Here is a 20,986-nt window from a genome sequence, read left to right as displayed (position 1 = left end):
GTGAAGTATACTATCAAAACCAACCACCCCTGGCTTTGAGTCTGTGACCTGTGCAAACACAGACACACGTGAATCTGCCCACTGAGAAATCTACCCAGCTCAAGCCCCAGCTTGGCCACTTGCAGGATGTATAACCCCAGGGAAGGCACCTGACCACTCAGCTTAGGTTACTTCATTTGCAAAATAGAGTTAATAAGTTCTAGAAGGTTCTGCCTTAAAATGTTGAACTTAGCATGTGCCTAGTACATAGTCGGTGTTCTAGCAATTTCTGTTGAATGAGCCATTGTGGTTGTGGGGATTAAATGAGAGCAGTATTAGCCCCAGCGCCTGACATAGTGGTCAATAATGCTCATTGCTCTGTTAAAGACAGCTCTACACAAAACTACGTGTCTAGGGAGATACTCTTATTATGTGTATACACACACGGCTTGTGAGCTGCATGACGGCAGGGACTACATCTGACACAAAGCATTAAAGAACTGTTTGTCCATCTACGAACTTGCCAAAAAAACACTCCCACATATAAACAGACCACTGCAAACAAGCTAACAGATAGGCTGGGCTACCCAAGGTTCTTGAGATTCTCCATTCCCCAACCATTCATCCCCTGGAAGGAGCTGAGGAAAGGGGTGATCCAAACTTGGGATTACGAAATTTTGTTGGCGATTTGCTGGGTTCCAGAATATCACCACCCACAGTGCTCAAAGCACCACTGCACTTCAGTCCCCCGAAATGTTCAGCACAGTGACTCTAGGATCCCATGAGGAGACCAAGGCTGGGGTTTCCACGGAGAACATCCCCAACAAGGTGCGGGAGGAGCAAGGAACGTATGTATCAGATGGCGAGTGAGCACTGAAGAGGCTGGGGAACTGTCCCCTGAGCTGCTGGGATGAGGTTCTGTCTTTGGACAAAGACAACGTCTATCTGGAAGCAAAGAGTGAACAGATGCCCCACTGTGCTGCATGAAGGAGGGGTTATGCTCAACCAGGTCCCGGCCAGTCCCCCTTCCCGAGATCCCCCCAGAGTCGCAGGGGCCCCTTGGCTCCACGTGCAGGGGAGGCCATCTCTGAGCCAAGAAGGCGACGGGTCGCCTCTGGAGGCAGGGGCACCCACGATACAGCGCCCGAGGGCTGCCGTGCTGGGTGGCATGCCTCGACCCCAGGCAGCTGCCTTCGCTACGCCAAGGTGAAGCCCTTGGAACACGGACGCCCGTGCGTGAACCAGGGTGGAGGCTGTGTCCCCTTAGCATTACATAAACTAACAGCCTGGCTCCCTGGCCCTGAAACAGAATGAGCCAATGTCTGCCTCAGGCGAGGCAAAACCAAGTCCTCAGTCAGTGAGAACAGTACATGGAGGGCCAATGTAGCCTTTGGCTTGAAGAACTCAGTTGGTTCAACTGACACATGTTTTTCATTAAATGCTGCCTTGGGTTTGATTGTGGATGTGTTGTTGTCTGTGGGGGAGAGGGGGGAGGGCAGGGATTAAATCATCCTTCTGGAAAAGAGAAATAGCAGTGTATCGGATCTGTAGACAGACCGACACAGACACACACAGACACACATAGGAGAGGTTCACATCCCCATTTCACTGACGGGCATACTGAGGATCCAAGAGGTGAGCTGCTAATAAGCAGAGCAGCAAAGATTCAAAGGCAGATATGAAGACCGCACCATCTACTCTTCTCCCCACCGTACTGTGGTGTTAGGGCTAGAATTCGTCCTATGTGCTGCCTCGCCATCTGGGGACAACCAGGAGGGCCTCAGCCTACATGTAAGTTCCCGTGCCCACTGTGATCCCTCGGATAAGGTCCCCTGGCCCAACAAGCCTCTGTGTCACAGAGACCAGGCACCGTTCCTGCCTATCCCCGAGGAGCGGCCTTCCATCCTCTGCCAGCCCTCGGGATTACTCAGACAAGACAGTCACATCCTCCTGGGGGGGGGGAGCGGTCACCTCACCCTGACACTACCAAGTCGGCCTCCCACAGACCTGGGGTGTTCACTGCCTTTCCAAGTGCAACTCTCCCTCGTGCCCCCCGCCAGCCTGGGACCCCACCCGGCATGTGGCCTCGTCCTCCCTCAGACTGACTACATGTGACTAATACACTTCTGTCCATCGCATCTGTCCCCTGCTGGATGTTTGGCCATCCCCATGAAGGCCAGGAATCGCTCCCTCACACACCACAGTGCTCCCCAAGAAAGGCAGGCCGATGAGGACATCCAGAGAATGGACTGTTGCAAAGCCCCCTTGAGATTTCGCCTTGTCAAGTGCTTCCTGCAGGGGAAACAGCTGCTCAGCGCCCCAAGAGGTGGGAACTGTGGACCCTGCAATTCACTAACAGAACCTCAGATCGGCCCCGGACCGGCTCTGAGGGCCACCAAGTGGTCCTTCTTCCTTCCCCATCCCACTGTCACCCTCCCACCCGTCTGGCGGCAGGAGCTCTGAATTCTGCAGCCTCCACCTTTCTTCCGCATGGAGACCAGGCAGGAGCTGCGGAGGAAGCCCCAGCAAGCCGCCCCATGGGCAGATAGCACTCACGCACCTGGGGAGAGGTGAAACCCTGATTAACTGAACCCAACTAACCAGAACCATCGATTCACAGAGATCTCCTTTTGCTTCCTCCCAGGAGACTCCGAGCTCAAGGATGGAGGAACTTGTAATTTAAAAAGAAAAATTGTTTTCTTAGCCTTTCTCAGGTTCAGCTTTGATCCAGCCCACTTTATCACCGTGAGAACTGCACATGTGACTGGAAATTTTCTAGAGGCAATGTTTAAAAAAAAAAAGGCAAAGAAATGGGAGAGATGGGTTTGAATAATCTATTTTAGTTAACCCAATATATTCAGAATATTATCATTTCATCACATAATCAATATGAAGAAGTATCAATGCACTATTTTATGTTGTCTGGGTTGTACTCGGTCTTTCCCACACCTAGAGAGCATTTCCAGAGCTTGGGGCGGGGGGTGGGCCACAGAGCTGGTGGCCTCCACGCTGGACAGCACAGACGTGGAACGAAGCCTGATGTGGCTATTTAGAATGCTGATTCTGGGCATTTCCAACAAACCAGTCACCATTCAACAACTCCTTGCTTGCTAAGTGTTTTCTCCCAACTGGCTCAATGCAATTAACAGGCTGATCTCAGGCTCAGCTGGGTCTATGAGGACCTGCAGGGGGGCAGGGGGCTGCCAGGGCCCTTCTCCACCCCCAGGGCCCTTCCTCATGGAAAAGCAGCCCCCACCCCACTCCCTGCCTCTTTCTCAGTGATACCTATCGCTTGCGATACCCCGAGTATTCGCTCCACCTTTCACTTGCAAGAACTCACACTTTAGAAAAAATAAAGTTAATAACTTCTTCAAAAAATGAGGACTAACCACCGAGGAATGGGTGGAGTTTGATTGTGCCCACAAAGGCCTTCCCCAAAGATGCTTGCGGTCAAACAGGAGCAGTGACAAATCCTGCATGAAAAAAAAAAAATCAACTACCAATGGATCTGGTAGAACTCGGCTGTTGCTGCCAGGAAGGAGGACTGACCATCCTATGAGGCAGGTACCAGGATGACAGACAGAACGGAAGGCAGAAAAATGAAGGAGTTAGCCACCTGCTGCGGATGAGCCAGGAACAGTCACCCTTCCCAAATATTAATCATTCATCTGCTAACGTTTCCAATTTTGCCCTATCCAGGGAGCATCTGTAGTTTTCTTTATTTACCAACGCTCCTAAAATCAGCTTATCTGTATTTTTCTTTAATGCACTAATTTAAAAAGGAAACATTACCCGTAAATTGAAAAAAAAAAAACCAATATAATTTGCCATAGATAGAATATAACTAGGAAAAGAAACAGATAGCTATTAATTTCTTTAAAGTCTGTTCATGCACTGCTTGAAATGATCTTGTGCACCGACTCATCCGTGACACACCTGAGCTTTGCCTGGCGGGCTGGCAAGACTTGTGTAGGAGGGGGGCGGGGAAGACACCCCAGGTGGAGTGCACCCCGCGGAGAAAGGCGCAGAGCCGGCAATGCAGGCAGGAAACGGACACCCGCATAATTAAATCACCACAAGCACTTTCAGGTACGAGCAGTGGATTGAGCACGTTGGGAATTCGGAAAGACCCCTTGGAAAGTATTTTAAAAGCAAGGATTCAAACAACAGTGCTCTCCTAGCTCCCAGTTAACCCGAAAACAATTAACCGAAGCCCCCAGTGCCTCTCCCTCTTGTTTCCCAACACAGTCCTCTGACTGCACTTTTCCGGTGTGTGTGGGGGGGGAAATCCTATTTCCTGGATGAAGACGAATTCTAAATGCAGATGTCCAAGGTCAGGGGGAGGGGGATGGGAATGGAGAAAAGGTGGGCAGTCAAAGGCCAACGAGAGAGGATGCTGACACCACTGGAAGCCCATCCCCCTCTGGAGAGTGTGTGAATTCTCCCAGGGCAACCCAAGCTGCCAGAGACACACACATACCTTGTAAAAGGTCAACTTCTAAATTGGTCAGGCAAGTCTAGCCAGGCTGAATTCCACAGGGAGGGGGGAAGGGCCAGCGTGATCTCTGATCCAGCTGAGCTGACATCCCCCAAACACAGAGGCTTTTGCAGGTGTGTGAGATCAGCCTTCTCCCAGCCAGTGGCTGCCTCCTTGGGGCCCCGAAAACCTTGACAGTGAAGAGCAGTCCCAGAGAGGACGCTCGCCTGCTCTCTCTCTCTCTTTCTCGATGAAGTGCAATGTGACTTCCTTGCCTACATAACCAGAGATCGTGCCTTCAACAGCCCTTGGAAAAGAAAGTCATATATTCCGCAATACGATATTCATTAGATGCTATCATGGCATTTTATAAGGTCATATGTAACACCAGCTATAGCTGTAAAAAAAAAAAATTATTATTCAGACCCAGAAAGGCATATAAATCCCCAAAAAGTGCAGATTTTTCTTTTAAAAAGGGGTTTAATTCTTCCTACCTGTTGCTTCCATCCCTTCCTGGGAGACTGAACTTGAAATTCCACCCAAGCTCCTGGGTGCAAGATTCCACAGTGTTCAGTCCAAGGAAGGCCCCTCCGCCCCCAGCAGGGAAAACGAGGTGAGGGGCTCTGGAGGGCCTCATCCACTCCACCTGCTCCTTTGACAACCTCACAAGATGTTGCCCCACCTCCCGTGCCCGGGGAGAATTTCGTCTTTCCACGAAACGCGTCCTTCATTCATGCATTCCTAGCCCAACTTTCTCTGTACCCTTCCCCCACTTGCCCAAATCCTACCCTGTCCATTCTATGTGTTAAAAAACCCCTTAAATATGTCCTCTCCTCTCTCTTCCCACTGTCACTGCTCCAGTTCAGACCTTTGTCGGGGTTCTGGGCTGAACGTCCCCACTCTGTCCCACTGCCACCAGACTCACCTCTCCAATCCGTTCTCCACATGGCAGCCAGAGTTATGCTCCCAAACGGACCTGGGACCATGCTACTCTGCAGCACAAAAACCTTCAGGGCGGGCCCCATTGCCTGTTAGGTGAATCTCGAGCTCTCTGATGGGCTTCTATTACCTGGGCCTGTGCCCAGCTCAACAGTCTCTTGCCGTTCTCGTCTCCTCCAACTGTGCTTCATTAACACCACATTTTTGTGATTTCTTGATGGGACCCATTCTATCTCATCTCTCTTTTCTCTGGGAATGCTCCGTGCGTCCCTTTGTCCCTGCCTCTCCTGGCCAACTCTCATTCACCCTTTAGGATATGGTGTGGGCAACAGCTCCTCCAGGAAGCCTTCCGGGATTATTCCGGCTTCTACTGTTTACTCCTACATTATCACAGACCTGATAATGGCCCAAAAGGGAGAAATAGCAAAAGTCCATTGATCTTACAATAATTCATCTCCAAATGATGGGGGGGGGGGGAGGACAGAGAAAGACAGGGAGACAAAGCCTTGGTATAACGTGGGAGACCCTGTTCCCCATTTCGCTCAGTGAGTACACACCATCTTGCAATGATCTGTCTCTCCATCAGGCAAAGAGGTGTCCCTGGGCTTGGGCGGGGGGGATCTGTGGAGAGAATTCTGAGGGTTCTAAGTACATACATATTGATTTTCATCATTATTTGCACTAACTCTAACTTACATTTGGCATGTCCTTCAGTTACCAATGTAGGCACCAGACTGTAGGGGGATTTGCGAGACCTGAGACTGACACCCATGGAAATTACAGATATTTTCCTATCACACTGCTCTGGTAGCAGATGCTCAAAATATTATTTATACTTGTCACTACTTCAAAATTACGGTAGTTATTAGACCTGCAGCCAAATCTAGTTATTTAATGTGTTAATAAAGATGCAAATGCATTATTACTCCACACATTTTTTATGTTTATATATATTTTGATAACTGCACTTCAATGTAACTGCTTGCCTTTGTAATCCCATGCACCTTTTTTTTGCATTTAAAGTGTTATTTTTTTTTTAAGATTTTATTTATTTATTTGACAGAGACAGCGAGAGAGGGAACCCAAGCAGGGGGAGCAGGAGAGGGAGAAGCAGGCCTCCCGCCGAGCAGGAAGCCCGATGCGGGGCTCGATTCCAGGACCCTGGGATCATGACCTGAGCCGAAGGCAGACGCTTAACAACTGGGCCACCCAGGAGCCCCTAAAATGTTATTTTTAAAAAGTGGGTGGGAGGTGGAAAAAAACTTTAAAAAATAAGATATTATTCAGAGAAGGGTGCCACAGGTTTCTCCAGATGACAAAGGGGTCCATGACACAGAAAAGATTCAAATGCCATGCTCTAGACGTGAGCTCCCTGAGCACAGGGCCCTGGGTCCTTCATCACCCAATCCCTAGTATCTGAAGAAGTGGTCAGTGTAAAGTAGGGATTTTTTTTTTATACGAACTGACATGAGGTGTTTATCCATCTATTCATCTACCTTCCTTCCTTCTATTTATCTGTCGTCTTTTATCCCTCTGTCCATCTGTCTAATCCAATGCACAGTTCTAACTCCTGACAGTTCCTCCGATGGCCCCAGACCCAGTTCTGCAGTGCAGCTGGGGACTTGGTCAGGAGGCAGTGTGATTGAGTCTGACAAAGGTGACGCCGTCTTCTTGCGTGGCCTTGGGTATGTGGCTGAATGTGCCTGGAGCTCGGCTGTCTTACAGGCACCTCGCACAGGGCTCTCGCTCTAGCACTCACACCACAGGCTGGGGCCTCAAGCCCAGGCACCACAGCCTAACAGCGTCCAATCCATCTGCTTTCCAAAGCCCAGGAACGCTTTGCTTTTGTTTCCAAAATATCAGCGTGGCTGAGCCCTCAAAGAGGGTCATGGCTATTACCAAATCCACCGATCTGCAAGGCATGGTGGTTAAGAGTTCTGCCTAGGTCCAAATACCAGCTCCCCACTTCCTGTCCACATGATACACGACCTTGGGCGACACTGAATCTGCTCCTCTCTGAGCCTCAGTTTCATTGTCTGAGAGTGAGGATATGAACTGGACCTCCTTCTGCAGGGCTCATAGGGACGTTAAGTCAACACTCGGAGAGTACTTAGCACAGTGGCTGGCTAGGCCAGTCTTATTTATCACGTCTCCAAGGAGGCCTCCTCTGGCACCCAGGAAAAAGCAATAGATACCGCTTAAAAAAAAAAAATACTGCAACCCACTCCTTTCTGAAATGCAAATCAAAGCAGCAATATAGTGTTTTTACCCCATCGGCTTGACAGAGATGAAGACTGACAGACTGATAATTACCACCGCTTTTGAGAGGGAAAACAGGAAGTCGCTTTGAGAAGTGATCAGAAGAAAGCGCCGTATAGGTGAATTCAGCTACGTCTGTCCAAATGTCAAATGCACACACCCTTTGAGTCATGATCCCAAATTCAGCCCTTCACCCTACACATGTACTCACTCAGTGCTGAGAAGCTGTGTGTATGACAGTGGCCAGAATTAACAGAAAAAAAAAAATCTAAATGTCCACCAACAGGAAGTCAGTGACATAAACGATGAAAGAATTCATTCAATTAGTATTTAATGAATAGTTTCTACACATGAGACACCACGCTGAGCGCTGGGTAACGAGCGGGACAAATCAGAAGGCAGTTCAAAATAGTAAGGACGAGCAGTATGTGTGGCTATGAAATGAGTGTAAGATACAGAGAAAGAAACCGTGAGTTGTTATAAAATATGTTTCATTAGATTCCAGCTCATGCAAACAAATAAAATCCTTGTCTATGCACACACCCCACACGTGCTAATATGCAAAGCAAAATCTGGAAAGAGAAAGGAGAAAAAGGTCAATGGTTGCTACCTCTGGAGACTGGGGAGAGGGGTACGGGAAATTTGACTTCTCACTTGACACTCCCTGTATTATGTGATTTTTTAAAAAAATTTCTGATCGCGTGCTTATATTGTTCTACATCCTTCTAATCCACAGTAAGTTCCGTGGCTCTGCCCTCAGAAGGATCCAGAATCAAACCACTTCTCTGAACCTCCATGGTTAACACCCGGGTCCAAACCACCGCTGCCCTGCTCTGGATATTGTGATGGCCTCCTCCCTCCCCCATCTCCCTGCTCTTCCCCTTAACCAACTACAGTGCCCTTTCAGCACGGCAGGCACCCATTCCATTGTCCAAAGTCAGGCCATGTCACTCCCTGCTCAAAATCGTCTGAAGGCTTGCCTTTCTAAGTTCAACAAGATCCTAATGATCTGGCTTCACCTTCAGGCCTTTTCCCCTTGCTCACTCCTGCTTTACCCATACCGGCTCCTAATGAATGACCATGCCAAGCACATCCTACCTCAGGGCCTTTGCACTGGTTGCTCTCGGTTCCTCTACCTATCTGCAGGGCTCACCCATGCTCTTTAGGTCTCTGCTTGAACATTCCCTCATCTCCGCGCTCTCCTTGGCCCCACCAAAGTCGAAGGGCCGCCCCTCCTTGACTGACCTGGCCTGGCCCACCCCTCTCCTAACTTTTCTCCTTAGTACTTGTCACCATCTGATACAAACATATGAACACACATCTCTCATTTACAGTCTGTCTAGAATGTGAGCTCATGAGGTCAGGGACTTCTACCCTGTTCACTGCTGTACCCCGGGCCCCTAAAACAGTGTCTAGCACATAGAAAGCATTCAGTAAATATTCAGTGAATGAATTAATCAGTAACGTAACAAAATAATACAATGTACTCTTGATAATAACTATGAAAAATAAATCCCCAAAAAAGACCTCACCCCCCCCAAACTGATTAATAAGTGGAAATTAAAACCAAGTATGTCCCCAGCCACAGCTGCCCTCAGAACACAGGGTGGAGGATCACCCAAGGACAAAGTAACACGCCAACATCTAACAGCCCGCACAACACACAGCGGCCCGCTTGTTTGAGGCTGACACTCCGCACACAGGACTCTTTCTTTCACGGCCTGGAGAGAGTAAAGAGCTGCTTGTCCGAAGGCAGCACAGGAGAGTCCAGTAACCAGGAGCGACTACCAGCCGGGTTAGAGCACATGACGGCCCCAAAGCCGCAGACTATTTCCGGGGGTCAGGCGAGCCCACACCCTCCTGAGACAGCCAAGCCACGGCCCATGTGCCAGCCCCCCGCCTGCGGTCTTCAAGGGGACGGGCTTCTGGGGCCGTGCCCAGGATTCAGTCCACCCGCCACTGCGGATCAGAGCTGGGGCTTGGGGTCTCATCCCCCAGGAGTGCATCGAGGGCCCCCCCCAACCCGCTTGTGATTCAGGGTTTGCTGGTTTTTCAGTGGAAGAAGAAACGTTTGAGCTTTCCTCTGTATCTTACCACATCCCCACTGAGAGGCCGGGCAGGTGCTAATTTGCTTATAACCCAGCCCAAAGGAGCTCATGTGAGGGCAGAAACTTAAAATCCAATGACCCTGACAGCAAGGTGCCCAACCAGCGGACCTGACCTCACCCTGACAAGCGCCCTGACAGTGAGCTGACTTGCACACAATCCCTGCAAACCATACTTGGTGACGCCGGTGGTTCTCAGCTGGGGTGTGTTTTACCCCCAGGAGACATCTGTGGCCACGTCTGGAGACATTTTTGGTTCTTACGACTGGGGAGGGGTAGTGGGTAGAGGTCGGGGATGCTCCTAAATATCCTACAGGGCACAGGCCAGCCCCCACCCCCAGGAAGAATGATCCAGTCCAAAACATCAGGGACGCTTCGGCAAAGCAACACTGGTGGATTAGGAAGGAAGGAGGTGGCTCTGGGGGGAGGAGACCCACACATGACCTACGGGCTGGGGACAGAAGAGCAGGAGTGATGAGACCCTGTCCTTCACCCTGTCCACTGTCCAACTTCGGGGCTACTAACACGGTCCTGGCAGGAAGCTGCGTGGGGACTCTTGATCCTCCAAAGGGCGAAGTTGCTCCTTGCTACTAGCTGACTTCTAGAGGCCCACTGACCTTCCAATTTTTCAAAAATCTTCCAACCCCCCTTTCCCTTTCTCCTCTCCCCTGCCCCCCCTCCCCAAAAAATCCCCAAACAAAAACCATGGGCCAGTGGGAGAGACTCAGCAGGAGGCTCATGTAGAACTTTGGGTCTAGGGCCACATAATGAAAAAGTCACCTCCTGCTTCCCATTAACTGGAGCCAAATTATAAATTGGGGCAGTCAGCATCTGGAAAAGGAGCTGCTTTAGGCCCCTTTTACAGCTGGAGTTTCTCTCTGCTAGCACTGAGTTGGCTGGGGTGTTCCTTCTGGGGACAGTGAAACTGCCCAACTGTCCTTGGCCCCACCCATCTGGCACCTGCGCTGAGCAAACTCCAGTTTTCCATGCTTCCTCCTTTCCTCTTCCTTGCAGTGGAAAAAAATCAGAGCTACAGTTCCCAGAAGAAAATGAGAAGGGCTTATCATTATTAAGAAGATGTTCCTGCTCAGGAAGGCAACTGAAGGCAGCGGGAGGGTTGCAGGGAGTTGGCGGGGGGGGGGGGGGGGGGGTGGGCCCCCTTCCCCCCCCCCGTGGGGGGGCCCCCCCCCCCCCCCCCACAGGACCTGCTGGGCTGGAGAAATGGCAACGGCTGACCCTCCCTCCCGGTGGCTCTCAGAGGCCCAAGGAGGGGTGGTGGCACTTTTGAGAAAACGGATTCAAATACTAAAATGGTTCGATTTCCTGGAGGTGTGACAGAGAACGAAGGCGAGTATGCCAAGGCCTTGCTTGCTGGCAAGAAGAATCTGTCTTCTGTCTGTCTGTTCTGGGGCTGCCGGAAGGAGTGGATGGCCTGCCCCCCACCCCATCTTGTCACCCTAGACCTGAGTCCCTCCCCAGGTGAAGCAGCCCTTCCTGGCCTTGGAGCCAAGACAGACAGAAGGGGTGTGAGTGAGTGCTGAGACTCAGAGCAAAATGTCCCGTCTGGAGCCTCTCTTCTCACATATGTGGATCCTCTGATGCTTTATTTAGCACAGTGGTGTTGAGAATGTTTGTGTCTCAGTTTGGGGGGAGTTGTCACCAACAGAAAGACAGCTATGATCCACTGCCCAGAAAAATACTCCTACACCCACAACTGGGCATTCTGTTTCACTAGCTTCACCATTCCTGTGCATCCATTCTGGGGCCTTCCTTTGGTTTGAAGACAGGCCCCCCCCCTCCCCCGCACCTACTGTAGCAAAACAGGACATGAAAAGGACAGTGCCCCCCCCCGCCCCCACAGTGCTGTGTTAGCAAGGGCCTGGAGGCAAGCTTCATGGCCAGGGCGGGGTTCCCGAAGGAAAGAGAGGCTACTCCCCTAGGGAATAATGGGGGAGACTTTACAAAGAGACGCTTCCTAAGGGCAACAAAGCAGGGCTAGCCATGGTGGGGAGCTGGCAAGACCCTGGGGAATGGTGTTATTGGATCCTGAAGAACGAAGCTGTACAGGACAGTCCTTCCGGGGGCTGTGGCCCACACCGGCAGACACGGAAAATGACCCCCATCCCACTGTCCTCCCACCCTCCCAGCTCCCACCAGTGCCTCCTCTTAGCCAAAGCAAGGACAAGTCCATACGGATGAACCCCATCGAGGTCAAGCCTCTGGGGGCCCAAAGACAGGAGGAGAAGGGTAGAGCGTGGATCTGCTGGGGGCAGGGGACAGAAGACCCCCAACACGCTTCATTTGGACCCCTCAAGAGCGTGATGTTCTTAGATCAAGTATTTACCCTCTCAATGCCTCTGGGTCTTCACCTGCAAGGAAGGGGGACGAGGGTCCCCTCCCCCAAGCACTGCTGTCAGGATTAGATGAGATCACGCGTACGAAGCGCTTAGCCCCGTCCGAGGTACGGAGGAAACACACCAAGAGCAAACAGCATCGAGGCCCTCTTCCGTTAAATTCTGCAAGTCTGGGCCCTGCGTGTTGATTTTTACGTCCTTCCTACACCTGGACTTTGTCATGCTGCCCTTTCATGTGAAAAGCGATTTTCTTGACTGAATTATCTTGATAACTAGAACCTCAAAACCCAGCCTGAACACTCTAGCACCAGAACCTTCGCTTTTTAAGCTCTCTGGTTTGCACAGCGCTGCCCAAAAACCCTGTGGAGAAGACAGACTAAACCTCAAAGATGCTGGTCCGTTTGATATTTATACCAAACGTCTGCATTGCCTCCTCCCTGGGCCTTCGGCTTATAATTCCATGCAAATCTGGTGACACTGCCTTGTTGCCCAGCGGGCTGTCCGGCGGTGGGCGGGCTTCTGCCTCGGTGCGCGCTTGAAGTCGGGGTTTGGGGAGTCTCTGTAGGAAGCCGCGTCTGCGGGAAGGGAAATGGGAATGTCTGCTTCCCAACGTGTGGCCGCTTTGCTTTCCCTCTGCAGGGAGAAGCCGCCCACAGCCTGGAGCTCCTCTTTGTCACCTGCACTTGACTCCACAGGGACGAGTATTTCCAGACGCGAGGGCCTGGGGTTGCCAGGTGAGTGATCTCCCTCTCAATCTCCACGTGTGCCTACTGTTAACTGCATCTAATCTCTACCTAATCTACATTTACATCCATATCTAATCTATATCACGTATGGCTCCTACTGTGTACATTATACATATATGCATTATACAAGATAATGTATATATACATTAGAAATGACGTATATCACGGCGCCTGGGTGGCTCAGTCGGTTAAGCGTCTGCCTTCAGCTCAGGTCATGATCTCAGGGTCCTGGGATCGAGCCCCGCATCGGGCTCCCTGCTCAGTGGGGAGTCTCCTTCTCCCTCTGCCTGACGCTCCCCCTGTTTGTACACTTTCTCTCTCTCTGACAAATAGATAAAGTCTTTAAAAAAAAGATAGGACATAAATTGGATAGAGATTAGAGTTATATAGATTATAGAATTATACTTTTCTAATATATATTACATCTGATATAGAATATATCCATTATAATGTATACATTGTACGTTACATATCTATTAGGTAATTAGAGGTCTACAACCATATTTATATCTGCACACCTAGCTCTTATCTTTAGGTCTAATCTCTATATTTAAACTGTATCTCAGCAACAAAGCAATAAAGGAGATGGTATTTCTAATTCAGGCTCTACCACTTACTGTGTTACCTTTAAAAGGAGACTTGGTCTCTCTGGCCCTTACAGTTGGCTCATCTGAAAAATGGGCTAAGATTAGTACCTGCCTCATGGGGTTGCATGACCTGACAGATAAAGGCTAGATGTTCAGGTTCAAATCCTGGCTGTCCCACTTGTTAGCTACTGGACAAGTTATCTTAACCTCTGTGCCTCAGTGTGTCTGGAAAATGGGGAGGACGTCAACACCTTCCGTAGGGGACACTTGTGAAATCTGTGTGAGCGAATCTATGCCAAGCGCTCACTTAGAAGAGTGCCCAGCACATACTGTGCGTGCTTAATGAATGTTAGCTAAAAATGCTAAATTTACAAATACGTGTACCATGTACAGTTCCCCACTCAGAATAAACATATATTCTATGTGTATTAGTCATTGTTGACAAGAGTCATGATTCTAAGTGTTCTCAAGTCAAGTGCCAAACTCACACCTTCAACATCTTTGGCAAAGTCAACTCCCACCAAGAAGAGAGGGACAGTGATCTCAACACGATCTATTTTTTGAAACAGTACATGTGGCTGGGCTTTGGGGAACTTGCTATTTGTGGAATATTGCATCACACCGTTTACCCTGAGTCACAGAGACTAGAAAGACGCCCAGGGCCGGAGGACCACAAATCCTCCCTGAGAATGTTTCCATTGCCCGGGTCCAGCCTCCCTGCCTTTGTCTAGGCAGGGGTCCAGTTGGTCACCTCCCTGCTCCAACCGCCACTGGGCCTGATGAGAGATCCAGCAAGCCAGAGCCAGAGGGAAAGATCGCAGTAGAGGGACTTAGCCTGTCTCAAAACCAGCCTTGTCTGCTCCAGAGAGGTTCTGCCCCACCAAGGCTAGTGGGAGGAAAGCAGACGGGCTGAGAAGCAATTTGGTCTTGCTGTCCTCTCAACAGATGCTGGGCACCATGAGAATTAATGGGCTGGAGACTCAGGTAAGGGCCATTCAAAAGCTCCCTGATTACTCCAAAAACCGCTCTCCACGGAGGAAAAGGTTAATCGAAGCCCGGAGCTGGAAGAGAAGCGAGTCTACGGCAATTGCTTTATCCCCAGGGGAGTGGGGGAAAGAGCTTCGGGAGAGACAAGTTTGCACAGAGGAGGTTGTGGTCGGCCTGGGAGAAAGGAACCAGGCCTCAAAATCGAGTTATTTGCAAAGCCTGCTCCACTGGTCCAGGGGCCTTGGCCAGTCCCTCTCTGAACCAGAGCCAAGTAGCTACGTTTTCATCTTTTTCTCACCACTGCATATTCTCTGCACTGTTGAGCCATAAATCTCTCAGGAAACCATCTCTGAGAGGTGTTTTTCCCTTTTACCTAGCTGTGCACACACTCACACGCGTCATGAGTCATTACTCTGCGTGCCTACTCCGTCACTGTCAACACAGACCCAGGGACTTTGGGGGATGAATGGGTCGTGGCTGGAGCCTGGATGCGGGTGAAGGCTGATACTAACCAGAGAGGGGGACGCTGGAACATAAACAAGACAATACCCTTTTCTACATGATCACAATTCCACTACTGGGGTTATCTTCGTAAAATGAGCTGTCTGCAGAGCAAACAGGGGTGCGCTAGGGTATCTCGCCCTTGGCGCTATGGACATTTTGGGGGCAGATCATTCTTTCTTGGGTATTTGGGGGGGGGGTTAGCGGCAGCCCTGACCTCTACTCACCAGATGACCGTGGCACTGCCCTGCCCCCAAGTCGTAACAAAAATGTCTCAAGACACTGTCAAATGTCCCCTGGGCAGGGCTGGTGAATTTACCTCCCAGTTGCGAGCCGCTGGTTGTGTCTGAGGCTTTAGCTCAGCAGAACATGAGCCAGCCAATTAGCTAATGGTAACTGTTAGCCAGATTTCTCACATAAGTCCCCATCATCGGCACCGCATTATAAAATCCAAAGTTCCTTTGACCCTGGCGAGACGCACTGGACATCTGTTTGACGGGCAGGCTCCAAACTCGAGCACCTTCTCCCCCCGATCACCCCACCTCCTGCCAGTCCTTTCCCTTCACCCTGGCCTGATAAGGTAATTCCTTATTCATCTTGACATTCTAATGACATGAAGGCCCTGAAGGAGCTCGAAGGAGCTAGTGATTTAATTGATTCTAAGGAAAGCTGGCATTATTTTCATAGGAATCCAGATATAATACGCAAAATGTTCCGAACGCTATCACTGTGGTCTCTGAGCTTGTAACGCTTTCTCAACTGTGAGCTCTCGGCTCCTGAGCTTGAACCTCACTTCGAGAGAGAGCCCTCCCTGAACAAGTTCCTCTGCGGTGCCCAGCTGCCCCTGCTTACAAACTGTTTGTCCATTTCTGTTCACTTATTACTACCTGAAATTATTTGTTCAGAAATTAACGGACTCCCGCAACCAGAATGGGCGCTCCATGGGCAAGGAACCTTCTGTCCGGTCCATGGCTGTATCTTTAGCATCTCGCACAAGGCCTGGCCCCAGTACTATTAGAATAAGCAAACGGATGAATGAATTTGCATAGGCATAATTTCTAAAGTATTAATTTCATTCTACCCACTTCTCACTTTCTTCCTAAGCTTCGCTCACCATCCTCATGGTCCCAGCATCATCTTTAATGAAAGTGAATATAGTTAACTCCCTCCTCTTATACTCCCCGTTAGTTGATCAAAGACATTCAAGTACCTGGTGGATTGGTGAACACCAAGTAATCAGGAGTTTTCCTCCTGATGCCGTTGATCTTCAGGTCCTGGGAGAAATCTCCATGTAAACGAAGGCTTGCTCCCTTCTAAGCACAGCCAACTTTACAAATACCCAGATTGACAAATCTTTGCTCTAACTAAGAGTTCCTTCATTACAACTCCCAGGGCATCTATTTGAGTAGAGGCTATTAACTAATTGACAGTGAAGCTGTTCGGTGCGGGGCGGGGCAGGGTGTGTGTGTGCAGAATGGAAAGATAAGGCAGGCAGAGAGGCTAAAATTAAATGACAAGAGGCCTTGCCAAATTGGAGTAGATTCAGAAATGATAAGCCATCTTGGGGATCAATGAGAAAGAGAGAATCAAATAATGAGCATTTAAATTTATCAAAACACTATTGATGTGCAAGGAGAGGTTTCATCTTTGTTTTAAAATAAATTTTCTACGGGCTCCACTGCCTAAACCATTTTATCTACAAGCCTCGTGGCAACCTATCTGTCAAAGAATTACTCACTGTGCAAAACATTGTATCTATTTATCTACGTATCTGCTCACCTATCATCCATCTGCCTCTCCACCCATTTATCTAAGTACATCTGGGGATATTTGTGCAAAGCATCCATCTATCTATCTATCTAGACCTGGGGTTGGATACATCAAGCCCCTCCCTTCCAGCTTTGCCTGAGCTATTTAAAATCTACTAGTCAAGGCAACTTTTTTTTCTGGAAAAATAAGAGGTTGAGAAGATAGATTCTGGGATCTTCTGACCCTGAGTTTGACACTCACCAAAGCTCTGAGCTTCCAGGGTGACCCTGGGCAAGTTACTTAACCTCTGTGACCCTTAGGTTCCTCATCTGGAAAATGGGTATCATGAGAACACCTACGGAATGAGGGCATCTGGGATTCAATGGGAGGAGCCAATTCTTGGCAAACGGAAACGTCAGTGCCAGGGAGGGGACCATGGGAATGCTGCCAACCACATTCCAACTCCTTTCACACTTGCTTTTTCATCTCTCGGTCCCCTGGTTCCTGGGTAACCACCGTCAGGGCTTCCTTGGTACACCCCAGGGGCAGCCCGTTGAGGGAAGGCTGACACCAGGGATTTAAACCTTCCTAGGCTTCCTCCTTCTGTTAATCTGGCCATTAAGCAGAGCGGGTTCTGCTGACGCCAACACACGCAGAGGTCTGCGATGCTCCAGCCAACGAGCAGCAGAGGAGTCCTTAGCAGCCCAGCCGTCTATCTCCCTGACCTCCGAACGGCTGCACGAGAACAGATTTGCCAAGGACTGGGTGAGGACCCCACGCATGCGCAGAGGGAAGGGGCCCTGTGAGGGCTGAGCCACAGACACGTGATGTACAGCCACAGCTCACAGTGAACTCTGGAAGACAGGCCTCCCCGTGGCACCTGTGCTCCAGGATGGAGCAGCTAATGCCTCTCTTAGGAGCGAAGGGGGCTGGGGGGGTGGGGGGGGAGAGAAGTGGGAGCTGACCCAGGCCTCACACATCTGCTGCCGGCCTCTGCACGTTTGGGTCTGCCAAGCTCGGCCACATCTGCTGTCTTGCCCCTGCCATATGGGTAATATCTGGGGCACCACTTTCTGCCAGAAAACTCATCCATGCCCCTCTTGTCTGATCCGCCTGTGGGCAGCTGAATGGGGTCCCATCGTGAGTCCCAGGATGGACGGAGGCCCAGCACAGAGTAAGATCTGGCCACGGGCTTGTGCCAACAGTTACAGAAAAACATTAGTACTTTGGATGGGTTCCAGAGCCTCTTTCACACAGGAAGTCAGAACTCGGGAAAGACAACAACAGCCTACAGCTCCCCGAAGACCAAGGACCAGATGAGGCTGACGGAACGGTGTGGACACAAAGTGAGTCATCTCCCCGATGGCACGGCACCAACGCAGAAGGCCCGTCTCGTGCCACGGCTGGCCGTGCATGGAGGGTCAACGCCCTCGGGCTAACGGGTGTGACTCCAAGAGGGGTCCCTATGTGGGGGTGAGCTGTCCCCCTCACAGCATGCTAGCCAAAGCCAACAGCATGTGACTGTTCTTTCCTGGGGAGGTTTTGAAGGGCTGACTGGATGTTCTTCATAGTGAAAGATACCAGAGGGCCAAGAACAGAACTACCTGGGGTGTAGCCGCCCCACCCTGGGAGAGAAGATTTGGCTTCCAGAATTCTGGACACGGACCATGTGCCCAGGGGCTCTCCTGCATCTACTGAGTTGTCCTCTGGGGAAGGAGGGATGCTGAAGAGGAGAAGGGCCATCCTTTGAAAGCATAGCTGGGAAGTTCTCTGGCAATCCACTGAGGAGACTGGGGAGGGCCCTGTTTTCCAAAGAGGGGCAGACACAGCCCTGAGAGTGCATGCAAATGATTTGGGGGGGCACTCAAAAGGAACTTTTACATGTTACTAGTTTCATCTTTATTTTAATGTTGTGCCAAACAAACAAACAAAAAATTGAACTAGCATGTGATTTCACACTTGTGGCTTCACCAGTATTATTCCTTGTGATAGTGTTTCTCATCCTCGACACTGGTGACATTTTAGGCCAGACCATTCTCCGCTGTGCGGGGGCTGGCCTGTGCAATGTACAACAGTTAGCCCCATCCCTGGCGTCCACCCACCAGATGCCTGGAGTAAGCGCCCCACCCCAAGGTGAGAGAACCAAAAATGTCTTCAGCTACTGCCAAATGTCCTCCAGAGATCCAAGATAGCCTTGACTGGGAACCACGAGCTTAGGATGAGCCCACTTATGATAGTTAAGTAAGTTGATTTAAAGAAAATCTATTTTTAGGTGACTTGGAACAAGTGTGATTCCCTTAAGGTTAACATGGCTAAGGGGGTAGGTGAGCGGCAGGAGTTTGGATAGAAGCAGACCAGAGGATGGCCAAACAGGGGGAGGGACCTGGGTCCTCATGCCCCGTCAAAGCCACGCCCACTGTTCTTTCCTGCCCGCTCTCTTGTCTGGTCATCCCTGAGGCCGACGTAACGAAACGTGCATGCAGGGGAAAATGAGAAGGTGGAAGACTCCCCTTTCCCCACCATGTGTGGCCTTCCTGAGCAAGGATGGAGAAGCACGGTGGGTTTGCTCATTCCCCTTGGGTAGACTGAGGCAGAGACACGGTGAAAGGACAAGAACCCATGGAGGAGGCTGGAGAGTAAGATAGCAGGTGGTCCTTGCTCCAGAACTCCAGGAACAGCCACAGAGCTGCCCTTCCACCTTGAAGTGTTCACACAGGCTTGCCTATCCCGGACACTCAAATGCTGTTAGCTTAGGGGTTCTGGATGGGCTCTGGATGGGCTCCATCCTGTCTCCTCTCTTTACTGTGTGACCAATGCTGAGAGCCCAGGAAATGATCAATCCAAAGATACCTCCCCTTCAAGCCCAGCCGGACAGGTAACTGTCTGTTGGGTTCAAAAGCTATACCTCAGCAGCACTTACGACTTTACAGATACCAGTTTCTGCTGTTCTCACCACAACCCTCCGAGGAGGGCACTACCCTCATGGTAATATTCCAGATGGGAAGAGGGAGGCTGAGAGGCTAGGTCGCCTTTCAGGGCCAGAAGATGGGTACGCAGATGCCCAGGTACACACGTGCGTGCACACACACACACAATCAGCTCGTGTGTGTACCCACCTGTGTATGTGGGCATACATTCCAGCGGCAGGGGGATGGCTGAATGTGCCCATCCAGTCTCTCTGAGTCAAGGAGCCAAGAGGGTGTACCAAGCCTCCTGGAGAGCTGGTGCAGAGATAAGTGACAAAGGCCATGGGAAGGTACTGACCTGGGTCTCCAGGGTGATCGGGGGACTTGGATGAGGGTCCTGTAGGAAGAGAGAGAAAACACACGTAAGTGATGGGGAAAATGGAACCTACCAACCCAGCGAGATCTCTTCCGTGTTTTACTGTCTCCCCCATTCCATGACTCATGAGAAGAGCTTGGCCCATCCCCAGTCTCTCCTCAACTTCCTCCCACACCCCGATGATTAAGGAGGCTCAAGTTTTTCATGCAAAATGATCAAGTGTAAGGAAATAGGAAAGAAAACACACTCATCGATTATCTCCAAGTGTGTTAAAATCCTCTATACAAAGGAGAGGATGGATGCGTAAGAGGATGAGAAATAAACCTGAAAGAATATCGAGTCCCGATTAGGGGCAAGGCCACCAATTTGTGTCTGGTCTTGGAAAAAATGAGGGAAGAAAAATAGAGACAGAAAAAGAAGAGCTTAATTCCTAGTTTTCTAGCACATTCCAATGGGCTGGGGAAGAGCCTTTTTAGGATAGAGAAGGCCAGAGAAAATTCCTATTCATTCACTCTCTACAAAAGCCAATTGACTGGAAATGCTTGGTGGTAATGTCGCAGGTCATTAAACATGAACTCTTTAGGTGGGGGGGGGGCAGGGTGGGCAGAGAGGAGGGAGGGACGGGTGGGGAGGAGGTAGTGGTTTTCAGCAAGTGGTTTCCAAGGAAAACAGGAAACCCAGCACATAAAGGCTATTTTTGTCGGCACTCTGTCAGCTCTGAACTTAACCTTAGATTCACGATTCTGGGAAAGCAACCTCAAGCTGCCTGTTCCAGAGAATGGGCACAATTTTAGGGCCCTGAGGTGCAAGCTCAGTTTGGAAGCTTTGCTTTGTGCAAGCCAATTTCCCAACACGGGCTTCTAGGAAGCCACGCAAGTGGGCACCCCCTGGCCTACACGGTGAATAAGGAGGAAGTGCAGGAATCACGCTGTATTTGTCCTTCTGTGGTCTGACTTAGTTCACTCAGCATAATGTCCTCAAGGTTCATCCACGTTGTCACAGATGGCAGGATTCCCTTCTT

The 20,986-nt window shown here is 50.3% G+C and overlaps 1 protein-coding gene across 1 annotated transcript in view; it reads right to left on the bottom strand.

Moving 5' to 3' along the window:
- Positions 1-20,986, bottom strand: part of XYLT1 (xylosyltransferase 1) — a gene marked incomplete at its 5' end in the record, with an annotated part of 297,678 nt that overhangs the window by 189,216 nt on the left and 87,476 nt on the right. Inside the window, one exon of the mRNA XM_035022356.1 lies at positions 19,948-19,986. Coding sequence (XP_034878247.1) covers positions 19,948-19,986 — 39 coding nt within the window. The remainder of the gene's footprint in view (positions 1-19,947; positions 19,987-20,986) is intronic.

Source organism: Mirounga leonina, unplaced genomic scaffold (genome assembly GCF_011800145.1).
Source record: "Mirounga leonina isolate KUSES-001 unplaced genomic scaffold, KU_Mleo_1.0 Mir_175, whole genome shotgun sequence".
Lineage (NCBI taxonomy): Eukaryota > Metazoa > Chordata > Mammalia > Carnivora > Phocidae > Mirounga > Mirounga leonina.
The sequence above is the reverse complement of the archived record's forward strand: the minus strand, read 5'-3'. Positions and strand labels throughout refer to the sequence as shown.